At 52.5% G+C, this 21268-nt stretch overlaps 7 protein-coding genes across 7 annotated transcripts; 2 read left to right on the forward strand and 5 right to left on the reverse strand.

The window, feature by feature from the left end:
* Positions 1-808: 808 nt before the first annotated feature.
* Positions 809-2515, forward strand: J4E79_007463 (uncharacterized protein; the record flags this gene model as incomplete). The annotated part of the gene is made up of 3 exons (XM_049356329.1): positions 809-811; positions 877-2373; positions 2426-2515. The coding sequence occupies 3 exons, from the start codon at positions 809-811 to the stop codon at positions 2513-2515; spliced, it is 1590 nt and encodes a 529-aa protein (XP_049209216.1).
* A 683-nt stretch (positions 2516-3198) lies between these two features.
* On the reverse strand, positions 3199-5049 carry J4E79_007464 (uncharacterized protein; the record flags this gene model as incomplete). The annotated part of the gene is made up of 3 exons (XM_049356330.1): positions 3199-4652; positions 4752-4977; positions 5026-5049. 3 exons carry the CDS (start codon positions 5047-5049, stop codon positions 3199-3201), a joined length of 1704 nt encoding a protein of 567 aa, XP_049209217.1.
* Positions 5050-7286: 2237 nt separating this feature from the next.
* J4E79_007465 (uncharacterized protein) lies at positions 7287-8947 on the reverse strand (the record flags this gene model as incomplete). The annotated part of the gene is made up of 2 exons (XM_049356331.1): positions 7287-8900; positions 8936-8947. 2 exons carry the CDS (start codon positions 8945-8947, stop codon positions 7287-7289), a joined length of 1626 nt encoding a protein of 541 aa, XP_049209218.1.
* Positions 8948-10782: 1835 nt separating this feature from the next.
* J4E79_007466 (uncharacterized protein) lies at positions 10783-11272 on the reverse strand (the record flags this gene model as incomplete). Its single annotated transcript, XM_049356332.1, has 2 exons — positions 10783-10918; positions 11016-11272. The coding sequence occupies 2 exons, from the start codon at positions 11270-11272 to the stop codon at positions 10783-10785; spliced, it is 393 nt and encodes a 130-aa protein (XP_049209219.1).
* A 2560-nt stretch (positions 11273-13832) lies between these two features.
* Positions 13833-14702, forward strand: J4E79_007467 (uncharacterized protein; the record flags this gene model as incomplete). The annotated part of the gene is made up of 3 exons (XM_049356333.1): positions 13833-13969; positions 14025-14526; positions 14589-14702. 3 exons carry the CDS (start codon positions 13833-13835, stop codon positions 14700-14702), a joined length of 753 nt encoding a protein of 250 aa, XP_049209220.1.
* A 397-nt stretch (positions 14703-15099) lies between these two features.
* Positions 15100-18164, reverse strand: J4E79_007468 (uncharacterized protein; the record flags this gene model as incomplete). Its single annotated transcript, XM_049356334.1, has 3 exons — positions 15100-16257; positions 16311-16590; positions 16903-18164. 3 exons carry the CDS (start codon positions 18162-18164, stop codon positions 15100-15102), a joined length of 2700 nt encoding a protein of 899 aa, XP_049209221.1.
* A 463-nt stretch (positions 18165-18627) lies between these two features.
* Positions 18628-19986, reverse strand: J4E79_007469 (uncharacterized protein; the record flags this gene model as incomplete). Its single annotated transcript, XM_049356335.1, has 1 exon — positions 18628-19986. The coding sequence occupies one exon, from the start codon at positions 19984-19986 to the stop codon at positions 18628-18630; it is 1359 nt and encodes a 452-aa protein (XP_049209222.1).
* Positions 19987-21268: the final 1282 nt, after the last annotated feature.

Raw genomic sequence — 21268 nt, forward strand, 5'->3', positions numbered from 1 at the left:
TTGCAGGCGTTGGTTTGTCGGTCGAAACGCGTAGAATAAAAGGAGTGTGGGAAGCGCGTCACAGCTAGGTGCGAGTCACTACGTGGGTGGCGATACAGCAAACCGGGGTTTGTGGTGATTGCGCAGCGTCGCTCTGAGGCTAGAAGGGCATGGCGATAGTTTCGCACGGGATTTACGATGGTGAGAGCCTGTACGCGGTGAGGATGAGGAGGCTTGTCTGGAAATTGGACAAAGGAAGCACGGTGGTGTTCGCGCTAAGATGGGAAAGTGCTTTGGCGCAAGCGGGCAGGTGGCAGGTGCTAACGTGGTTTCACTTACACTTGACGCGGATGCACTGTATAGTCTTTGAATGTTGCTGCTCGCGACGGCGCAACAAATATCTCGTGCAAAAAAGCGGGAGAAGTAGTCAAGTTGCAGCTTGCAGGTGTTGTCAAACCGGCCAGCGGAGGGGAAGCTGCGTCAGTGAGGATTTGCCGCTAGGCAGACGGAAGCTGCACGTGACTACAGGTGTCCACTTTGGAACCTCCAGGTGTTGCGACTGGTGCAGTTGGGCTGGCTCAGTGACCTGTCCAGCTCGCGTCCTGATTTTGATACAATCGTGTCGTGTTCTTGTCTCTTCGTACTGAACACGTCTTCTCACTCTCCGTAAACACAAAAGGCGGAATTGTGTTCCTTAGCAACTTCCTGACGGACAATATTCCCCTCCACATTCGACAACGCGGCCTCAAGTCTAGGGACATTGTACACGAAGCCACCACACCCCAAACAGCGCCGTATACCCCTGTGACCCCTACAAACTCTAGACACGATGGTATGAGACTACACAGAAGACAATTGGGTACGCCTCCCTCCACAACACCAAGCTGACGAAGCCAGGTGGTCCTCGCAGCTTCGATATGCACCCGAGGCGGCAAGGCAGTCGTCTCCCGCCAATTCCGCGAGATGCAGCGCTCCCGTATTGAAGCCCTCCTCGCATCCTTCCCCAAGCTCGCCGATAGCGGAACCCAGCACACGACCTGCGAACAGGACAACGTGCGCTACGTATACCAACCCCTCGACGAACTCTACATGGTTCTGATCACCAACCTACAATCCAACATTCTGCAAGACATCAACTCGCTGCACCTGTTCGCTCAGGTTGTCTCCTCGATATGCAAATCCCTCGACGAACGCGAGATCCAGAAGAATGCCTTTGAGCTTCTCACTGCCTTCGACGAGATCGTCACATTGGGTTACAGGGAGAACCTGACCATGAGCCAGATCAAGACATTCTTGGACATGGAATCGCACGAGGAGCGCATTCAGGAAATCATCGCACGGAATAAGGAGCTCGAGGCGTCAGAAGAGCGCAAGCGCCGGGCCAAGCAGCTCGAGATGCAAAGGAAGGAGATGTCAAGATCCCAGCGAGCAGGTGGAGGCATGGGAGGCGGCATGGGCAGCGGAATGGGCGGTGGCATGGGTGGTCGTTCACCTTCATATCCCGCCTTCACACCCAGCGTGCCTACGACCAACGTCACCGACACGTACGACAGCTACGAAGCCGAAAAGAAGAAGGCTACCAGCAAGCCATTGGCTCTGGGCAAGAAGGGCATGCAGCTCGGCAAGAAGAACAAGACCAACAACATGTACGAGCAAGTCACTGGCGAACAGGCGCCAGCAGAGGAGGAACCGCTCGTCGCACCCAAGCCGTCTGCTCCCGCTGCGGTCGCTCCAGCAAGCGCACGCCAATCCACCTCGACCGATCGCGAAGCCGTACACATAACGACCAACGAAACCATCTCCGCCCGCCTAGATCGTGAGGGTCTTCTCAAGTCCTTCGAAGTCAAGGGCGAGATGCAACTCAAGATTACCGACCCCTCCCTCACGCAAGTCAAGCTCGACCTTGCCACCGGTGACACTCGCGGCGCACAGCTGATGACACATCCCAAGGTTGACAAGGCGGTCTTCAGGAATGATAAGGTCCTCCAGTTGGCCGACACAAGCAAGGGCTTCCCTTCCAACATGGGCATAGGAGTCATGAAATGGAAGCTGGCACCGCGGCCTGACGACATTTCTGACCCACCCATCACCTTCCGCGTATGGGTCGAGGACTCAGGCAACATGTACAACATCACTGTGGAGTACGAGCTCACCGGCGGTGACTCATTGAAGGATGTCACCGTCACTATCCCATACCAGACCGACGAGCCCAACGTTTCGAGTTTCGACGCCGTATACGAGGTCAGCGGTGACAGCATCGAGTGGAACATTGGTGCCGTGGACGATGCGAACAGCTCCGGTAGCTTCGAATTCGAGGCCCAGGCTGGCAGTGATTCTGAATTCTTCCCAATGAACGTCCGATTCAGCAAGGCCACACCATTCGTGGACGTCGATGTAAGTCGTCTTTCTCTATTGACTACGAATTCCAAGCTAATAGATGCAACAGGTTTCCTCTGTAACCCTCCTTTCCATGGGACAGGAGATCAACTTCTCCAAGGACGTCAAGTCTGTTGCTGAGAACTACACAATCTCATAGAAGTCGGAATTATACGGTGAGGGTGGTAGAGTTGGACGACCAAAGAGCTAGTCGGAATGTCATATCGATAGCTCTCTGCCCAGGACATTACTCTTCAGCTAGATGAAATGGAATGAGAAGACTTACACGGATCACCGCGCTTTATGTGACCTTTTTTCGCATTTCGCCCAACCACCGAACCAACCCCTGAACATTGAAGCTTCTCCGTCAAGAAAGAGAAGTCTCTGAAATCATCAACACACAAGGAAGAAAGAACCATCATTGTCAGATATCTTGTTTCATTCTCAACACCTCACGATGCTACTATCTACTCTCTCAAAACATCATTCTGTATCTATCTGTTCATGCTGTCTTCATGTCTCCTCCCAACCTCGCACAAACGTATGTATACGTGTGCATGGTATATCATTGATTCAAGTAAGCCTCCCCTGCAATGCGCTGCTAAGTCGCTAGATAATCGCGTCGATGGTATCTGAAAAAGTAGGGAAAAAAACAAAACAAAAGCCGAATGCTGTACATGGAAAAAGCGTATCTGGAAAAGGCGAAGACGCAGAGATCTATTCGGCCGTAAAAGAAGCTGGAAAAGGCGGACATGTCGCGAGAAGATATGCGAAAAGTAAATATCGCCGGCGTGGTACGCTGTGCATCGATGCTCGTAGCCATGAGCGAAATTGGGGTACATCTCAGATAACAGCATCGCCAAGAAAGGCAAAATCTTCCATAAGCGCATGCACACCACTCATCGAACTCTCCCTCTGCACACTAATCGTACGCTGCAAGCGCTCCGTCTCCGCAACGACCGTCTCCTCCGCAAGCGTAGTCTTACTCCCGACATCATGCTCGGGCAGACTATACTGGAAGCCAAGTCCAAAGCAAGCTGCTTGGCGCCTCGACGAGCGCCGCGACGACGCGTCAGAGTGCTGCGTCTCGACTTTGAAGAGGTCGGAGCCGAAGGTTGAGATGCGGAGTTCGTTGAGTTGGGGTGGGGTGGAGAGGCGGTAGGGGGATTGGACATCTTCTTCTGACTCTTCTTCTTCTTCGTTGTCGGTGGTGTCGGTGGAGATGGTTTGGATTTCAGGGACCGTGGAGACGTGTTTTGGGGAGGTGGCTTGCCGGGGTGAGGCGTATGAGTAGTGGATTAGTAGGCCTTGGGGTGTGTCGATGTCGCTGTCGTTGCTGGTGAGGGAGCTGAAGGTGGGGGAGAGGACGGCGTCGTCGTTGTTGTCTGAGATGGGTGAGTTGTAGCCGATGGAGTCGTTGCTCCAGGTGGAGAAGTGGCTGCGTGCTTTTTCTTGGAAAGACACGCTGAAGTTGTCGAGACGCTCGTCGTCTTCGTCTTCTTCGAACTCGTTTTCTGGCTCGCTGGCTGGTAGTTCGCTGATTGTGGCTTCGTTGCATGCGTAGAGTGGTGCAGGTATCAGGTAGCGAGGAAGGGCTGGAAGTTCTTTGTCCAGTGGTGACTGTCGGAGATTTGTGCTTTGATTGCCACCGTGGCTTGAGGTGGGTCGCTCATTCGACATAGGAGCACCGAGGAAGGTCGACGGCCGTGAGAGTACGGGCGCAGATGGGGTGTCATCCTCCACCACACGATCCTCCACTTCGAAGTCTTGTTGAAGCTTAGGAGAAGAAAGCCAAGGATCATTAGAGAACAGGTAATGCTGAGTTCGTCTTGTGTCGCTAGAGTTGGCACGAAGGCGACTTTGCTCGACCTTGAACTCGCTTGTGATCACAGTTGAGGGAACGTGTGAGCGGCGACGCCTGGTAGGGCGCTCATCAGGAGTGGGCAGCTCTGCAGGTCCAAACAATGAGTCGTGGACGGGATCAACAGGATGCGATGCCAGCGGAGAGAACTCCCTTCGGATGTTCGGTACTGCGCGCGACGTTGTTGTGGTGGGTATTTCCACCTCTCTGATAGACTCGATTGAGGGTCGGTACACAGACAACGGAATGAGGTTGAGCTCCTCTCCTCCACTGACAAGCACTGGCGCACTGATGTCTAGCTCTCTGGTCTTTGATCCGCTGCGATTCCTCGAAGCTGATCGTTTCGATGCCAACTTCTCTTTCAGAACCTTGAAGTCCGGGAATATGGGAGTAGACGGCATGTAGGGAGATGCTGATGCGCTTCGGGCATGACGCACTACATGTGGAGACAGTAAGCCTTCTGTGGGTGGATGCGTCGCCGACTTTGGGGTCCAAGGCGAAGGTAGAGGCAAGGTGTAAGCCTCATTACTGCTACCTGATCTCGGAGGCAGTCCAGGCCTTAGGCTCGCCGGTGGTACTGGAGTCAGATACCTATCTTTGGGGTCGCGTGTGAAAGCGGAAGAGGTATCTGAGATGCTGCGGCTGTGTCCCCCTTCGCGGGGCACATCCAAGACATTAAGGCGCTGCCCTGGCAGAAGAGGACAAAATGTCGTCGACTCCTCGGAAGGATTGTGGCATTCGTCATCCTCATCGACCTTGTACTGTATACTGTCAGTAAGTAATTTCATCCTGCAGTGTAGCTAACTTACGTAGTACCAGTAAGTCCCACCCATCTTGAGAAGTCCGTCCCGCTTGGGTGTTTGTTGGTCTAGATCTCCGTCGCAAATGATATCGGAAAAGGTAAAACAGCCTTTCCAGATATTTCGGCCCCCGCGTACGTCGAGTTCTAGTGGATAGGGTCGCGAAAAGTTGTCCCAAGATCCAAGTAAGACGACACTGCGCAGTGCAGCCGGGCAGTGACTTGATGCAAGAATAAGTGACTGCCTTAGAGTGAGGCACAGAGGGGGTAGACATACAACAGAAAAGTGTGGAGCGTAGTGTTGTCCATGGCCATTATGTCGGGTTAACCTAAGCTGATAACAGCAAGGACTACCGGCGTTGAAGCGCGTATGCGTCTAAGCCCTGGCCACCTCTGATGTGTCGCATAGAATCGTGGGTGTCAATTATAGAAGTGCATGCAGGTCGGTGAGTTGGATGTTTTAGCCTGCTCCTTCTGTATGGTCGCGTCGGCGAAAAGTCCAGCCAGCAGGTGAATGATTGGTGCGCAATAGCAAGCGTTTGGAGAAAATGCTGAAACTGGCCTACTGCGCGTATGTATGATTATGGCGAGGTTGACTAGGGACGTCGCAGTCCGAGGAATCAGATCAACTCGGAGAATTTGTGAAGCAAACAGAGGCCGGTTGTTTTATGCAGCTCGTCACCGGCAGACAGTAAATGTTGGAGTGTGGGGACAGAGCCTCAGTCGCGGTGGTTCAAGATTGGTCGGATTGGCGCCTGTGGATGGTGTTGGTGTGTAGCGTGGAGGATGCAGCCTCAGCGCTTAGCATAGACGTTCAAATCGCTGAAATGTCGTTTAGGTGAAACACGGTATCAGGAGGGGTCCAAAAGCGAGTGAATGCTGTGTAATTTGGCGTATGAGAAGAGAAGAGACAAAAAGATGGGTCGCAAGTCAAAGATGTAGTTCGGTACTAGTCGGGCAGGAACCAAGCGGATGACAGCCACTGGCGCTTTCTTGCTGTGATAGGGAAAGAGTAATCGTGAGGGAAGAATCGGAGATGCAGCTGAAGAGTTGATCCCAAACACGCCAAATGCGAGGCGCATTATTGGGCTTATGTCATGGGCTTCATTGGCCGCCAACGCTGGCCGAAGAGGAGACACTTCAGCTCCTTCATTTCCTCAGCCGTCCAGTCCATCTGCGAAGATTTGGAGGGAGCTGGGGACCGTTGCAAAGTAAGGGACCGAACCGCTAGTTGCTGTTCTCCTCACTTGACAAGACCGGTTGACCAGCATCATGCCGCGCTGCAGTTTCGTAAAGGGACCGGATCTCGACATCGTGGGTTCAGGATATCGGCATCTCGTTTTCGGGAGCAGGAAGCAGATCGCACGGCAGCTCCAGTTCCCCTGTCGCAAGCAGCCAACGGCATGCCAGACACGACTCGATTGAGCGCGCGGTTACTGCTGCGACCGCCACACGGCCGCTTAATTCGCGGGCCCCTGACACGATCGTCGGAGAAGATGAAGCGACCCACTCACAGCCCTGCCATCTTCCACGAGGGCTTCCGCGCTAGATTCCTTCAGCTTCCTTGGTGCATGCAGTCGTTCGAGCATGGCGCATAACCAGGTGCTGCATGGTTTGTCGTTGCTATGGGAGTTCGTCGTCTGGATCCTTCTTCGTACCTTACAACAGGTATTCGGTGCGCGAGAGAGCGGGGGAACCACCTGAGCACCTGAGCACCTGCCATCGCGACAAAACCAGATTTTAGTGCGACCCACTGGGCACCGAACTCTTCGAACCAAGTTTTCGCAGAGAGCGTCACAATTCCGACACAGCTCCTAGCGCCGGTTGCGGCACAGCCTTGCAGATAGAAGTGGAGGCCATCGCCAACCACGACCGTCGGAGAGGTGCTGCATGCTTTGGAAACCCCGGGGCTGGTTCCTAGCGGCATCGGTTGCACCGCGATGACGGCGGATGAGCTATCAGTTAGCGATATACAGCAAGCGAGCGCATGTTGTTTTCTTTGCCGCAGCGTATACAGGTTTCAAAGAAGGGTTATGCAGTCATAAAAGATTTTGCTTATTCTATCGCAAAGGGTTGGTGGCTGAAGGCGGCGTGTCCAGGCGCCGGCATGCAGGGCAAAGTTTGAGCAGGAACCAGCAACGTGATACGGCAGTGATGACTAGCATTGCATGTGAGATATTTGACAGGCTTTCAAAGCTTTGCACTCCCCAGCGCATGCATGGTGCATGTATGTCCAGCATCTAGTCCTTCCGTCAAATCCTCCTCCAAAGCCTACTGAAAACTGGTTTCAAGAATCTCTGGCTTGCGCTCCTCCAAGTCCAGAATCATCTGTCCGAAAAGCCCATTCGCCCACGAGAACCACTGCCTCGTCCAGTCACTCTCGTTGAAGCTGTTGATACTCTCGTGAATCAACCCCAAGCCATCTGTACTGCTCACGATCTGGGCTAGCTCATTCACGATCTCGGCCTCATCGTCACTCGTGAAGATGCGAACAATGGAAGCCATCGGCCAGGCCATGCCCGGTCCCTGGTGCGGCCCACCAATGGCGTTGATCACGGGACCTCTCATAAAGTAAGGGTTCATGGAGCTGAGCACGAGATCGCGCGTATTCGCATACGTCTCCTCGTTGACTGGGTACTTGAAGAACGGCGCTGAGAGGAGACCCGGAATGTTGGCGTCGTCCATGATGTTGCGCCCGCCGAAGCCATCGACCTCGAATGCATAGATCTTGCCGTATACCGCGTGGTCGACGGTTCCGTGCGTCTCAATAGCGTTGCGCACCGATTCTGAGAGCCCGGACATTCTCTTCGAAAGTGCTGCAGAGTTTGTGTTATTAAGTTTGCCCATAATCTCAGCCGTGGGAGCAAGGTATGAGCTAAACATCATGTTGGCTGGGATGTAGAGCTGGTAAATGGTGGCATCGTCGCTCGGTCGGAACGCGCTCCGGATCAAGCCAGTGCCGTTGGCAACGGGATTGCCGATTCCGTCGTTTGAAAGAGTTTCGGTCGCTCGGGTGGTGGTTCGCTCCCATGTGTATGGACTCTGCAAGACTGCTCCGTCTGGGCCATAGGTAGGAAGCATCATGTCCTCGGCTACATCCAGTACCGCTTCGACAGCTTTCACCCACTGGAACTTGCCAAAGAAATCGACGTCGCCAGTAGCCTCATAGTAATCGGCAGATATCTGTAGAAACGCTGCAAGCGAGTCGAGCTCATATTTGCATTCGAATACTGTACTGTTGTCAATCTTGGGAAAGACGATATCTTCGTTGGCAGAGTCGTTTTCTGCCGGAGGAACACCGCTCTCGGGAGGCGGTTGGAAAGAGTTGCAATACGGCGCTGCAAGTAGGTATCGCGCCTGAAGGTTGATGACTCCCCGGTACAAGCTGGCGATTGAGTTGGGATCGGTGCTGGCGTTCAACAGCGGTAGGTAGCTTTGTAATTGATTCGACGAGTCGCGTAGCCACATCGCGTTGATGTCTCCAGTGATAATGAACGTCAGCTCCTCCTCTGTGTTATTGGCAGCGTAGCCCTTCCATTTGATCGCCGTATCGAGCGTGTTGGGATAGGCGTTCTGGAAGAGGCGGTACAGATCCGGATCCTTGATTACATTTTCCATGCGCGCAACAGTATCCTCTAGGCCTTGCGATTTGAAGGTTCGACATTCTTCGGACGGTCGTTGGTAGGCGAGCTGGTTTTTGCCGGAACTCAGAGGTTCATGAACCTCCAACGCGTAGTCCACGTATTCTGGACATTGCGCTGAGATGAGTAACGGTATGTTTGAGAGCGCGCCGAGAACCATGAGGTTGCGCATCTTGTCGGATGATAGCAAGGCAGTCTTGAGGAGCCAGAGAGAGGTACCGAAGACAATGGACAGCGAGGACCGCTCTAGAGTATATGTTCGGGGCTATGACGGCACACATGGATCGTCATGGTCACCGACTGTCTTTGCTCCATTCGCTGCCTGTTCCTCCGAATTGGAGGTACCCCGCTTATGGATCTGGTGAGCATCGACGGCTTGGCAACGGATGCAACATTCACTGAAGCTATTCGATGGACCCATGAGGTCGAAAGCACGGCGACGTCATTTAGCTCGTGAGCCGGGCCGAACGGTCAGCGGACTGGAAATTGGTATTCAGAAGAAGAAGGTAGTATGAGAGCTCACGGATGAGACTCCATGTACGTTGTTTGTCGTCTGACTCCAACGCGTAAAGTGCCGGCAATTTGCGAGGTCATAGCTGGGGTGCATGGAGGTTTGACGATCTGCGGGGTGGCTGGCGCACCAACACCTGCAACGAAGACAACTAATTTCGCAACACGTATCTGAGTTTGACAGAAGAGCGATGCTCGAATAAACTTTTTGGAGTATTTGGAAATGGTAAATGACTTGCTTTTCACAGCGTAGACACAGGAAGCCTTCCAAAGTTGAGTGAGAGCGGTCTGTGCCTATATGCCACAACAGGCTAGCGCGCCTACCCCAAGGAAGTGGACCGAAAGAACGCTGAGCTTTCAACGCTCTATCACTAGCCTCGTAAAACCTCGCGCTTCCCCATATTTCCTCCATCACGGTCTCCGCCTGGTACTCGAAACTTACACGAACTTCACCTGAACTCTAGAAACGGACGTGATGAATGGCGATAAATGCAAACCAAAGTACAGCGCACCCTCTCCAGGGCTACACTTGCCGCCTTCTTCCAATGACGATAGCATGTATTTGCCCAAGTCTTGCTCATCTCGAGACGCCATGGTAAGCTGACAGCCGCAATTGATAAGCGTAATACCAGCCGGATAGTAGAGACTAGAGAACTTGATGCCATACGAAGCTTCTGTATTTTTGATACAGCTGCGAGAATTCCTTCTTTGATGAGCGGTCCAGAAAAGTACCGTTCTTCACCTAATTGTCTAATCGACTAGCATGACTCAGGCGTTATCCAGCGAGCTCTAGTTCCAGTGTACCTGTATGGAATAATGCTCCACTTCAAATGTAGAGTAATCATCTTCGTCCCGTTGTGAGTTCATCCGTAGAGCGGAACCTTGCGGCCTGTGGTCAAACAGCTGATAGCTCATCGCTGCTCCAGGCACGGAACGGCTCATGAGGAATACAATCCAGACCTATACCAGCGTACGATTAAACTTTCGGACCCTGCGCATATCACTAAACGACTGCAAGACTCAGATGTGGCTGTACCCAGCTTCGTGGGTATCTCTCGGCCGATTCGGAAAACGGAATCTTGGTCGTCCGAAGAGGCTCCAGTGGCCCAATCCGTCTTTCGTGCTGACATCTGAGTCGTGTCCATGCTCGGGAAACATGGTAAGAAAGCACGGATACCCCTTGCACGGCTTGCGATGTCGTCTGTCAAAGTCACCAGGGTGTTGCGGTTTGGTACCAGTTCACGCTCATGGCAACGACCGCATGCGTGATAGAGTGAAGAACTTGCATTGCATTGTTCGGAACACTATATCAGTCAAGAGGTATAAAACCCTTGGAAACTCCAATTTATCCTTATGGAAACCATGCCCCGGAACCCCGCCCCAGAACTATCTGTCCGTCTCGGACCACCCCGCTTCCCCGGTTGTTGACAGTATTCTCATCGTGAGGTAAAGATTTTCCCCTGTCGATCAGTGGCTTCACAGCCACTTCTCCTCGATCGTGAAGTATCTGGAGGAGGAAGGCTTCGACGAGTGGGGTCCGTCAGGCCGGGAGTGGTGGTTGATCCGTCGAACGCTTGTTATCACCCAAACAAAATTCCGAACATCTCTTATGAGGTCTAATCCAATACAATTGCAAAAGTAGTGCCTCTCGGTCGTTTCGTAGTGTCGCGTCGCTGTTTATCCTGTTGTAGGGCCTCGCGCCCTCTCACGCCGCATGTGTTGCAGTCTTTTTCGGCATCCACCTCGACGAGGCTGGAGGGTGCTCGGTTTCTCATCCGTACGTAGTGTTGCTACCGCTTGTTCAAGTCAGCTTGAGGCTACATTCACAGGTGAAGCGACGTCATCTTACCTTGGACTCATCGGTGCGTGACCCAGGTTGGACTGATAGTAGGGCTTTGGCATACCCAGCTGAGGTAGCTTGCGCCAACTTCGTTCCCGCACTTCTCTCATATAGGAGTCTTGCTCTGGGCTTCTGTGGAAACGCCTTGAGTCATCTTCAGGCTCTCCGCCGTAGAACCGGTAGACAGCGAAACCGCAGCAGACGAGCGCGCCTGCTCCGAGGATAACGAGGAATATGATGAGGGCTGGGGCGATGTCGAAGCCCATGTTGTTTCTTTTTTGAAGATACATTGTGACTGCGGAAGAATGGGTATATGCTGTGATGCAGAATCTCGTGCGACGGGAGCGGGTGATATAGGGATGGAGTAGTGTTTGCTGTAGTGACACGCTCACGATCAACAAAGGTAAGGCAGAGAGTGAGCCTAATGCGCGGAGGTTCCGGAAGCTGCAGGAGTGACAAGAAAAAGACCGAGGGGATGGTCAGCGTTGCGCTGACGACGACGAAATAGTATGGTGTGATGCGGCAACGTCCCACAGACACCGAGTTGCGAGACCCTGCGTGCCACAATCACTTACCTATATACCGTTACAGCTATCGCTTCGGGAACCGCAAGGTCTTCCAGATCGTGCGTCTGATGCGAACCAAAGACCCAATCGGTTGCTAGGAGGATGCGACCCTTTCACCATGCTATTGGCTGCGTCACATATTCACGTGCCTGGGCAGCCAGTAAAGCTGCGTTACCCCACCTATCGACCACGTCTAAGACCAGTTGGCACTCGGAAACGCGTAACACCCCAGCTTCGTCTGCTGCGTAGACACGCGTGGAAGTGTGGTTTCCGGACTGCCCGGGGAGGCTATGTTGGCTGGAAGGTTTCGGACCTGAACTTGGCCCGACTCTTGGAGCCTCTGGTTTCCTTAGCTTTGTATACTGCGATATGTCCTCCTTTTTCTTCTGCCTCTGGGCGCAATTTTGATGCGAATATTTCTGTCTTTTGGGGCTGTGAAGGTGAATGTTCGCTGGGGACGCCTGTGGTGGTACGGTCTTACTTAGCCTTGGTGACGCGTCATCCGCACCTTCCAGGCATGCCGAGCGTCAGATTCCCCACCTCCTCAGGCCAACAGCGAGAGCATCAGCTTTCTTATATGAAGATGCGACACTCAGTGACGCAAACTTTGTTCCTGGACGATGCGCATCGTTCGCCGATCGTGAGGCACGTCAGAGCGACAAATTTAGCATAACAGCGATGACGTCGCACCGTCCCGCGCGCTCGCCCTGACGATCCCTCGAGCCCAAGCTTCTTACACCTTCGACGTCCTTCTTCTGGTCCTCCTCTTTGACACTCTGGTTGTTGAGATGAGATTTTACTGATTCCCATGGTTGCGATACACTGAAGTCAATGCTTACATTCGACACGTGATCCTCTTTGACACAGATGCGCATCCTTCAGTAGCAACACATGATGGTACTCAGATATGCGCTCCAGCAAGGGCCGGCGTGGTCGGCGCGCGACGGACGCAATGGTTTCAAAGACCCCAAGCGCCAGTCGCGCCGGCGACGTCCATCCTACCTGACGCAGCAAGAGAATGTTAATGGGATCTCTTATCGAGAGAGATTGTCGATGCTACCTTCCTTCTGTCGAGTCTCCAGGGTAATCTGTTATGGCCGGACACACACCGAGCGACGAGATTCTGGACCTGGAATTGGTAATGGACATTTACACCAACAGGCCCTCCACGAATCCAGATCAGGGCATCTCGGAATTAGCAATCAGCGTATCCAGTCTTCGAAAAGACATCAAGAGACGGAGAAGTTGAGCAAACCAGTGCTTGAAGAATCGAGGCTACATCGTGGTCGGAGTAGATGGAATGCCTTTCTAGATGAGTTGCACTTCGTGTGACCTGAGACGTTTCAGAGATGCACGCATCGATCGCTAGCCTTGTGCAAGAGATGCATCGCCACAAAGTGGGTTGACGTTCGGGTTCGCGGTCCGTGATTAATCTATATACATTAAACGCCCTGGGTTTTGGCGCCACCGGATATAATCGACTCGGATGCAGCAACATTTGCAGCAACACTGCAAGTATGTCCAAGACCCCACGGGGTATTAGTTACACTGCATTTCGGTAGCCGTAGGGCTTACATTATGACTGCCGTAGATCCGTGCTGATTCCCGTGAGCTGCTGAGTTGCGCCATCAGCGGAATGTTAGGCATCGCATCGTTCATCTCGGTTGTTGAGCACCTGAGCATGCAGCTTGATACAACAACCACGATATTCTTCGTTGAGTCCCGTCAATACACCGAGAGGTCCACATCGCCCAGAGTTTAAGTAAACAAAGTACCACAACGTAGTGGCTGAAACTCGCACGTGGTTGGTGACCACCTGGACGGCGGCAGTGGCCGCAGCCGAGGATAGATTGCCCATCACCACTTCAAGGACAGCACTGCGTCTCATAAATTAATACTGGAGTCATTGAAATTCTCCTAGCCTATCGCAGGGGTTTCACGCCGTCACCAGACTGGAAACACCGCTGGGCTTCCAATGATCCAAGAGCTCGACGACCAGGGCGTGTTTCCACGAGCGGATGGCGTTCAACTCAGAAACCAGGTCGACTCGTGCATGGAGATGAATTTTTTGATTGCAAGGCTTCGCCAATACCTGGTCGTGGGAGAACGTGGGCGTCAGTAGAAGGCCACTAGAAGACTTCAGAGGAGTATATGAAGGGGCGTTAAGTCCCAGGTTGAAGGCCACTCTCGACAGCAAGCCCATCACTACACAGCTTCAACAATCGCTTCCTACAAGTCATTCACTTTGAATACCATCATCATGCTCTCATTCCTCCTCCTTCTCGCGCCCCTTGTGGCAGCCCACGGCCACGTCGACAAGGTCGTTGCCGACGGCAAGGAATACCAGGGCTGGAACGCTGCTCTCAAGTACCAGACCCCCATTCCCGCCACCGTAGGGTAAGTGACTCTGTACGAACTGCACGGGAAACATGTACTGACTCAGTCCCAAAAGATGGCAAGCCGACAACCTTGACAACGGTTTCGTCTCCCCTGACAGCTTTGGCACTGCCGCCATAGTTTGCCACAAGCAGGGCAAGAGCAACGGCGCCTACGTTACCGTCAAGCCCGGCAGCAAGGTCACCTTCAAGTGGGACACCTGGCCAGTCAGCCACGTTGGCCCCATCCAGGAGTACATCGCGCCCTGCAACGGCGACTGCGGCTCCGTCAGCCCCTCTGACCTGAAGTGGACCAAGATCCAGTCCAGCGCCTGGAAGTCAGGAAGCAACCCAGGAAAATGGGCTACTGACGACCTCATCGCCAACAACTTCGCCTGGGACCTCACATTCCCCAACGTCGCCCCCGGCAACTACGTCGTCCGTCACGAGATCATCGCTCTGCACGCTGCTGGCCAGACCAACGGCGCCCAGGCGTACCCCCAGTGCGTCAACTTTAAGGTTGAGGGCTCTGGCACTGCTAAGCCCAGCGGCGGTGTTGCTGGTACTAGCTTGTACAAGGTAAGATCTCCCACTTGAGTCGTACGATGCAATATCGAATATGTGCTAACGAGATTGTTTAGGCCGACGACGCTGGTATCAAGTTCAACGTTTTCCAGTCCTTCACCAGCTACCCTGTCCCCGGCCCTGCTGTCAACAAGCTCGCCAAGCGCCACCCCAAGGACCTCGAGTACTAGATCCGAACGAACACGAATAATGAGATATGAGATGTCTTGAGGGCATAGGATGGACTGAATCATTCATGGTTACATACTTCTTTGGGGTCGCTCGTTAAGACTTGCGAGACGGTGTATATAGAGCATTGGTGGAGTGTATATAGCATTTTGGAATCACATTGCGTTGTCTTAGAGTCTTGATGCAGCATGATGGCACTTGGGGACTTGTGATTGCCCTTATAGGAACTACACTAGTCAGCTTAGTAGTTTTATTTATACCTGAGTTTGTGATAGTAAAGAATAAGATAAATTAGCCGCCAAATCATGTCATGCATGTCGTAAAGCTTGTAAACAAACACTTTTCGCCTAATCGTAAGTCCCGTCCTCTGCAAGTCCTTTGCAAGTCCTTACACCCACATCAAGCACTGAACGTACTCAGTGCCGCCAGACAGGGTCGGCATCTCAATGCCCTTCCTTCCGGACACTCCCATAGACCGAATTGCGCCGCACTTTTTTTCGTGTGGCATTGAGGACATGCCTCGTTTTGGTAGTCCACATACTTCCAGCCCAAGTCGATACTGACGTCTCTCAAGCGCTCTTCGTTTCCTGGGCCACCTACCTCCTGAAGTTTCTGGGTATGAACTCGCCGGGCTTGTTCTCGAGCCATATGCTTACGGAGGCCTGATGTCATGGGCTCTTGAACTTTAGGCTTCTTGGTGTCTGCCATATCTTGCGCATCCTCGACATCGTCGGAGGCGGGCCGCTTCAGCGACGTGGAGTGGAGTTGTTCACGACGTAGTCGCTCTTTAGCTGCTTCTTCTTGTCGTTTCTGCGCGTTGGCGATAACTTTAGCCTGTCTTTCGTCTGCTTCACGCTGTTTTCTGGCCAGCCGTTCCGTTTCTTGAGTACCTTCCTGAGGAGGTTCTGCATGTCGCCTATGGTTGTCTTCGTTTGGTTGGGGTATTTCCTCCTTCTGCTTGCGAAGTCTCTCCTTAGCGGCCGCATCATTCATACGTCCGGCTGCATGAGCTTGCTCTGTCGTCCGATCTTTCGCATGACGCCAGCGTTCTCTCAGCTCGTCTCTTTCATCTGGTGCGCGTTGTGACACCCCAGCCCCCTTCGTGCGATTTTTCTCTCTCTGCGCTTTCTCCCAGTCAGCCTTTATGCGGGCCTCTTCCTTGGCTCGAGCTATCCCCTGCTGTCTTCGTTCTTCCTGAAGTCGCTCTCGAACGCGCCGAGCTTCTTCCTCGCGTCGTCGGATTTCTTTCTCGTGCTTTTCTTGCTCTTTGCGACGTGCTTCATCAGCCTCGACGCGTTCAGCGTGTCTTTTTGCGGCTATCTCGGCCAGCCTCTTGATCTCCTGATCCTTTTGTTTCCGGAGTGTCGCCTCTTCTGCGGCAATCTTTCGCTCTCGTTCTAGCCGTCTTGCCTGACGCCGTGCCCTTTCTCTTTCGTCGGCTTCCCACACTCCTAGGTTCACACGGTAGGCGTTCCAAGCAAGTCGTATGCTTGGGTGGGACTTGTCGTAATTGCGCCTTCTTTGACTGCTTTTCAGCGTGTCCCAGGCGATGCCAATCTGATAGTCAAACTCAGTCACGCCAAGATAGTCAACAAATTGTAAGTACATACGTTCTGAAATAGTTCAGTGCTGGGTTCCGCGCCAGCGCACTTGCTGTCCGGATGATGGATACGTTGCAGTCTCTTGTATGCTGCTTCTATCTCTGTAGTAGACGCAACCTCATTCATGCCGAGAATCTCGTAGTAGTCCAAGTGCGCGGGTGGCTTGGGAGGCAGGTTCATGATGTAGAAGTAAAGGAATCTGTAGATATTGTAGGACTGAAAGGAAGTAGAAGGGTTGTTCTGGAAGACGGTGTAGGAAGGATACTTAGAGGGCAAGTAGTGGAGTAGTCTTATATACACGCTTAGCGTCTCTCTTAACAGGCGATCTAGTAACGAATAGTAAGGAGGTGAGAGAAACAGGTAAGAAACGAGAAGGCATATTCTAGTTGAAGGTCGGTGAAGCATACTATAGTGTACGGTGAAATAGTTATAGCGGAATCGTTATGTCAAGACGACATCTAAGGTGAGAGAACAAGTAGACTTTCGCTAAGTATTTCTCTAACAAGATAGGACAATTAGCTAGAATAACAGACAACAGCACATACTTTCTACCTTTACCTTAGATGCTCTAGTACACCTCGTAATTTACCTTTACCTTTACCTTTGCATCGGATGATCACCAAACCGGCTTCGGTTGCCCATCTGCACACCGTGGCTTTGCATCTCTTTACCATACTCCATTACTTCTTCCTCCCACTTCTTCAGCGCGTCCATTCCTCCTCCTTCGATAACCTTCTCAACCGCGCCAGCAAGCTTCATAGCGTCTAGAGCAGCCTGGTTCGTGCTGGCAGCTGTGTGTGGTCTGAAACCAGCAAGCGCATCGCCGAGCAATAGGACTCTACCATTTTCTAGCAAGGCAGACGGCGCGATGACATCTGTGATGGCTTGTACGAAGGGTACCTCAGTCTTGTTGACAAGCTCAGCGAATTGCGGTGGCAGTATCTCATTCGCGAGGGCCTTTTGCCGTCTCCATACGTCCTCCTTAATTCCACCCGGTGGTAGTGTGATGTGATGTCTCTTTCCCTCGTTGTCTGTCATGAGTTCGACGTGCTCCGGCGATTCTTCCTTGTAGTTGACGTACCAGACCCAGTTCAGCAATCGCTCGCCAGGTTTGGTGGTCCCGTGTTTCCCTGGTATAGTATACGCAAGTATCTGGATACCCTCGGTGTGGTAGAATGGGAACTTCTCGACGAAGACATCGGTGGCAGCCTGTGAGACTTGCGTTTCGGGTACTGTGCCGCGCCATGCTACGTATCCGGCGTACGTCCGCTTGACGTCGGGGAAGTATTCGGCGCGTATTCTGGAGCTGGGTCCGTCGGCTGCGACTACGAGGTCTGCTTCGGTCGAGAACGTCTCTCCGGATTTGTGTTGAATCGTGATCTTGACGGGTTCTGAGAAGTCCAATTCCAGAGATGATGCAGGTTTTGGTGTCGCAACACTCGTAACCGTACATCCATATTCGTACGATGTCTTTCCCTCCCCTTCTTCCGTCGTGGGTACTTTCGCGTAGTCGGTCTCAGTACCATCGTAGTTCGTTCGTAGGAGGTGGTATAGCAGATCCCAGCTTGTCATGCGCTGCTCCTGGTTGTGACGGCTTATGACATGGCCTTCCTTATCGAGATATAACCGTTGGTGACTCGGGATCGTCAACGTGGTTTGACTTCGGTCGTGCGCTTTGAAGAACTTTTGTACGTCCTGCCCAGCGACCACACCAGCGCCCTGATCCTGCAGAAGCGGCGTCGGATTGCGTTCGAATATGCGGATGTTGAGATCTTTGTGAAGGCGCTTCAATGCGACACCAGTCAGAAGGCCGCCTAGAGATCCCCCTACGATTACGATATCTTTGGGCTTTGCTGGCGCCATTGTGGTACCTAAGTATGTTGCGAAGCGTTGAGTCTGGGTCAGAGCGGTTGAGGTTGAGCCACCAGCTCAATATGGTGGATGCTACATTTTGTGTACTAGGCCGATCATGATCTGCTCAAGGATGCAGTCTTGTATTACCGTTCGATGACATGTTCGAGGATTCCGTCGATGCGGATGCCGGCCAAACATCACGACCAACGGCAAGCCTCGGCAGTTGAAGCAGTGCTTATGTCATCATGACGCGCACTTATCTTATCTTCCTCTCACCTGGGCACCCTCACGAAGTCTGAGTAATTACCCGCCAACTACTGATGTACACATGTTGCACTTATGCAAATTTGTTTCTATCGTGTTTATTGTTTTTTTGTTCTATACGTATAAAGCAACTGCAACCTACGCACACCTGGGTATCCGCCAAATCAAGGCCTGAACTAAAAGCTAATACAAGTCGTCTCACGCAACGCTAAACCTCCTGAAAGACCCTTGGAGGCGATGCAGAACTCATCGTGACCTCTGGCGCACCGCGCGCTTCGCTCTCTCTCGCCAATTGACTCGCGAACTTGCTCTTCGCACGAATCGCCGGACCCTTGAAATAAAAGATGTATACCGGCAGACAAAACAGCGCTGTCAAGCCAAACAGTACCAAATACGACCTCTGAATACCTAGGTTGCTGTACATGGGCTTGGTGTAGAGCGCACATAAACCCGCGAGCAGATCTCTCATGAAGCCGTTGCCACCAGTCGCCGACGCGCTGTGTGGTCCGTAGGCGGCGACCATGTAATCGATGGACGCATAGTAGATGGCGAAGTTCGCGACTCCAATGAGGAGAGTGGCGATTATGACGCCGAACCAGTGGAGTGGTGGCCCTGTTGCGACGAATGCGCAGATGAGCAGCCCAGCAGGAAGGAGGGTGACGAGCCATAGGAGTGGCTTGAGACGTGCCTCAGGTGCGAGCTGTTCGCCTCGGCTACGTCGAGTGTTGTGACGGGCGATGATGGGGACAAAGGTGAAGTAACCGATGATGTATGAAACGGCTAATGCGACGAGAGCAAGCGAGATCTGCGTAGGCGTGAACGACCATTGTTGGAAGACATAGCCGAAGCTCTCGAAGAAAGAGAAGATGAGCGCGTCAGCGAGACCGCTCAGCAGCGAGAGGAAGAGAACGATGGGCTCAGTCAAGAGCAGCTGGTATGGTCGAAACATCGTGGTGGCAACCTCCTTGTAGTGCAGCCTGTCTCTCCATTTCTTGTCTTCATTTGGTCCCCGGATGTTGACATTACCGCTCTTTCGTTCCTTCTTCGCGGCGTTGTCGAGCATCACAGGAGCCAAAGTCTCTTTGGCGATGGCCCCATGAAGTAACTGGGTCGTTACTCCAAGGATGAGCTGGATGTAGAAGTTCCAACGCCAACCCAGGAACTGCTCGAGCGGACCTCCGATAATGCCTCCAATGACTGCTCCGAGACAAGAGAAGAGCGAACACCACAAGACGGCATATTGCTGCTCATCTTTGTGATAAATGTCACCGACCATGCCCATGGTGACTGATCCACCAGCCGAAGACAAGCCGCCCATGATCCTGCCACCGATGATTCCGGCAAAGCTGTTAGACGTGGCGCAAATCAGGACCGAGATGTTCGTCAGCCCAAGAGAGGCTTGCATGACGGGCCAGCGTCCGAATTCCTCAGAGAACGGGGCCCAGAACTCGCAGCCGAAGGCATATGCGATGAGGAAGGCAGTCATACCCAAGCGGGCGTTGGTGATGCCGAAGTAGTCGTTCAGCAGAGGCACGGCGTTGGAGTATACCGAGGCGTTGAGGTTCATGCTGATCTGACAGAATGCGACCACGGTCAAAAGGCACCACTTTCGTTTTGTGGACCAAGCGTGCGCAGTGCGTTCGGGCGAGGTGTGTTCGTTGAGGATGATGGTGGGCGCGAGGCCGGGGGCCGAGGGTTGTGGCGCCAGTGTGGTTGAACTCCCCAGACTGGTACGCGACTGCGCTGGGGAAGAGTTGGTGGAAGCCATATCAGAAGACATGAAGTTTTCTGTTGCTGTTATTTGTGTGTGGTGTATTGGATTGTATGATAGTAGTGTCTTGAGATAACTATCTTAGGAAGGTTGCATTGAACATGCGAGATTATATACTAAGACAGTATGATTTTACGATGGATGCTCAACTTTGGATCATCGTCAGTCACGTCAAAGTACTGTGGTTCTGTCATTTTGCGCATCATGGCTCATCCTATGGGAGAGGGTACATACTAAGCGAAAACTTGGAGACCGACCACATGCACACCACAACCATGGTACGCAAGTAAAGTCCAGTAAGTAGAGTAGAATCGGCATCATTCGTGTAGTCGTCCCACTATACTGCTAGGTAGTAAATATCTGTGAGTACTGCACCATGGGTGGGCGTAGTCGGCGTGGGCCCCCGAAGGTCACCTGACTTCGTCTTCCGGCAGGAGAGTACCTACGTAGTTGAGACACGGTTGCAGAAAACGAGTAGCGGGTTCGCTAAGTGTCGTGTTCAAGATCTTGAGTGACAATCTCTATGCTCAGCGAGCGTCTCTAGTACCAATGATCAGTGCCCAGTAGGTAGCACTTTGAGATACAGCAGTCTTGTACGCGAGAGGCCCGCTTCCCCACGAAGCAGTATCTCCATAGATCCAAGACCATGGCCTTTATCGTCCTTCGGCGCATTCTATACAAGGAAAGAGATGAACGAGTCTGCAGCCTACATTAAGATGAAAACATGCAAAGTAGATGATCTAACGTCAACGTAGGCTCTAGGGTGTTCAGAAAATTTCCTGAACGGGGTGGGCGCATGATATGATGTCGCGTGGCAACGACACAATGATCGGAGATCATGAATACGTTGCCGGATTGATGAACTGCTTATAGAAATGTTATAAAGTATTCTCTATAATGCGTGGCAGTGACGGTAAGATTATGTTTGTGTTTAGCAGGGTTAATTCGAGGCCATTTTAGCACATGACGCTAAGAATACTAGACGTGCGGAAGTCCGTCAGTACTTGATCATATGTATGGTTTCGGTAATGACATATGATCTTGTTGAGTGTGAGGCGAACTCAAAGTCAAAGTGTTA

This window comes from Alternaria viburni (assembly GCF_023758015.1).
Source record: "Alternaria viburni strain BMP 2772 chromosome Unknown scaffold_16, whole genome shotgun sequence".
NCBI lineage: Eukaryota > Fungi > Ascomycota > Dothideomycetes > Pleosporales > Pleosporaceae > Alternaria > Alternaria viburni.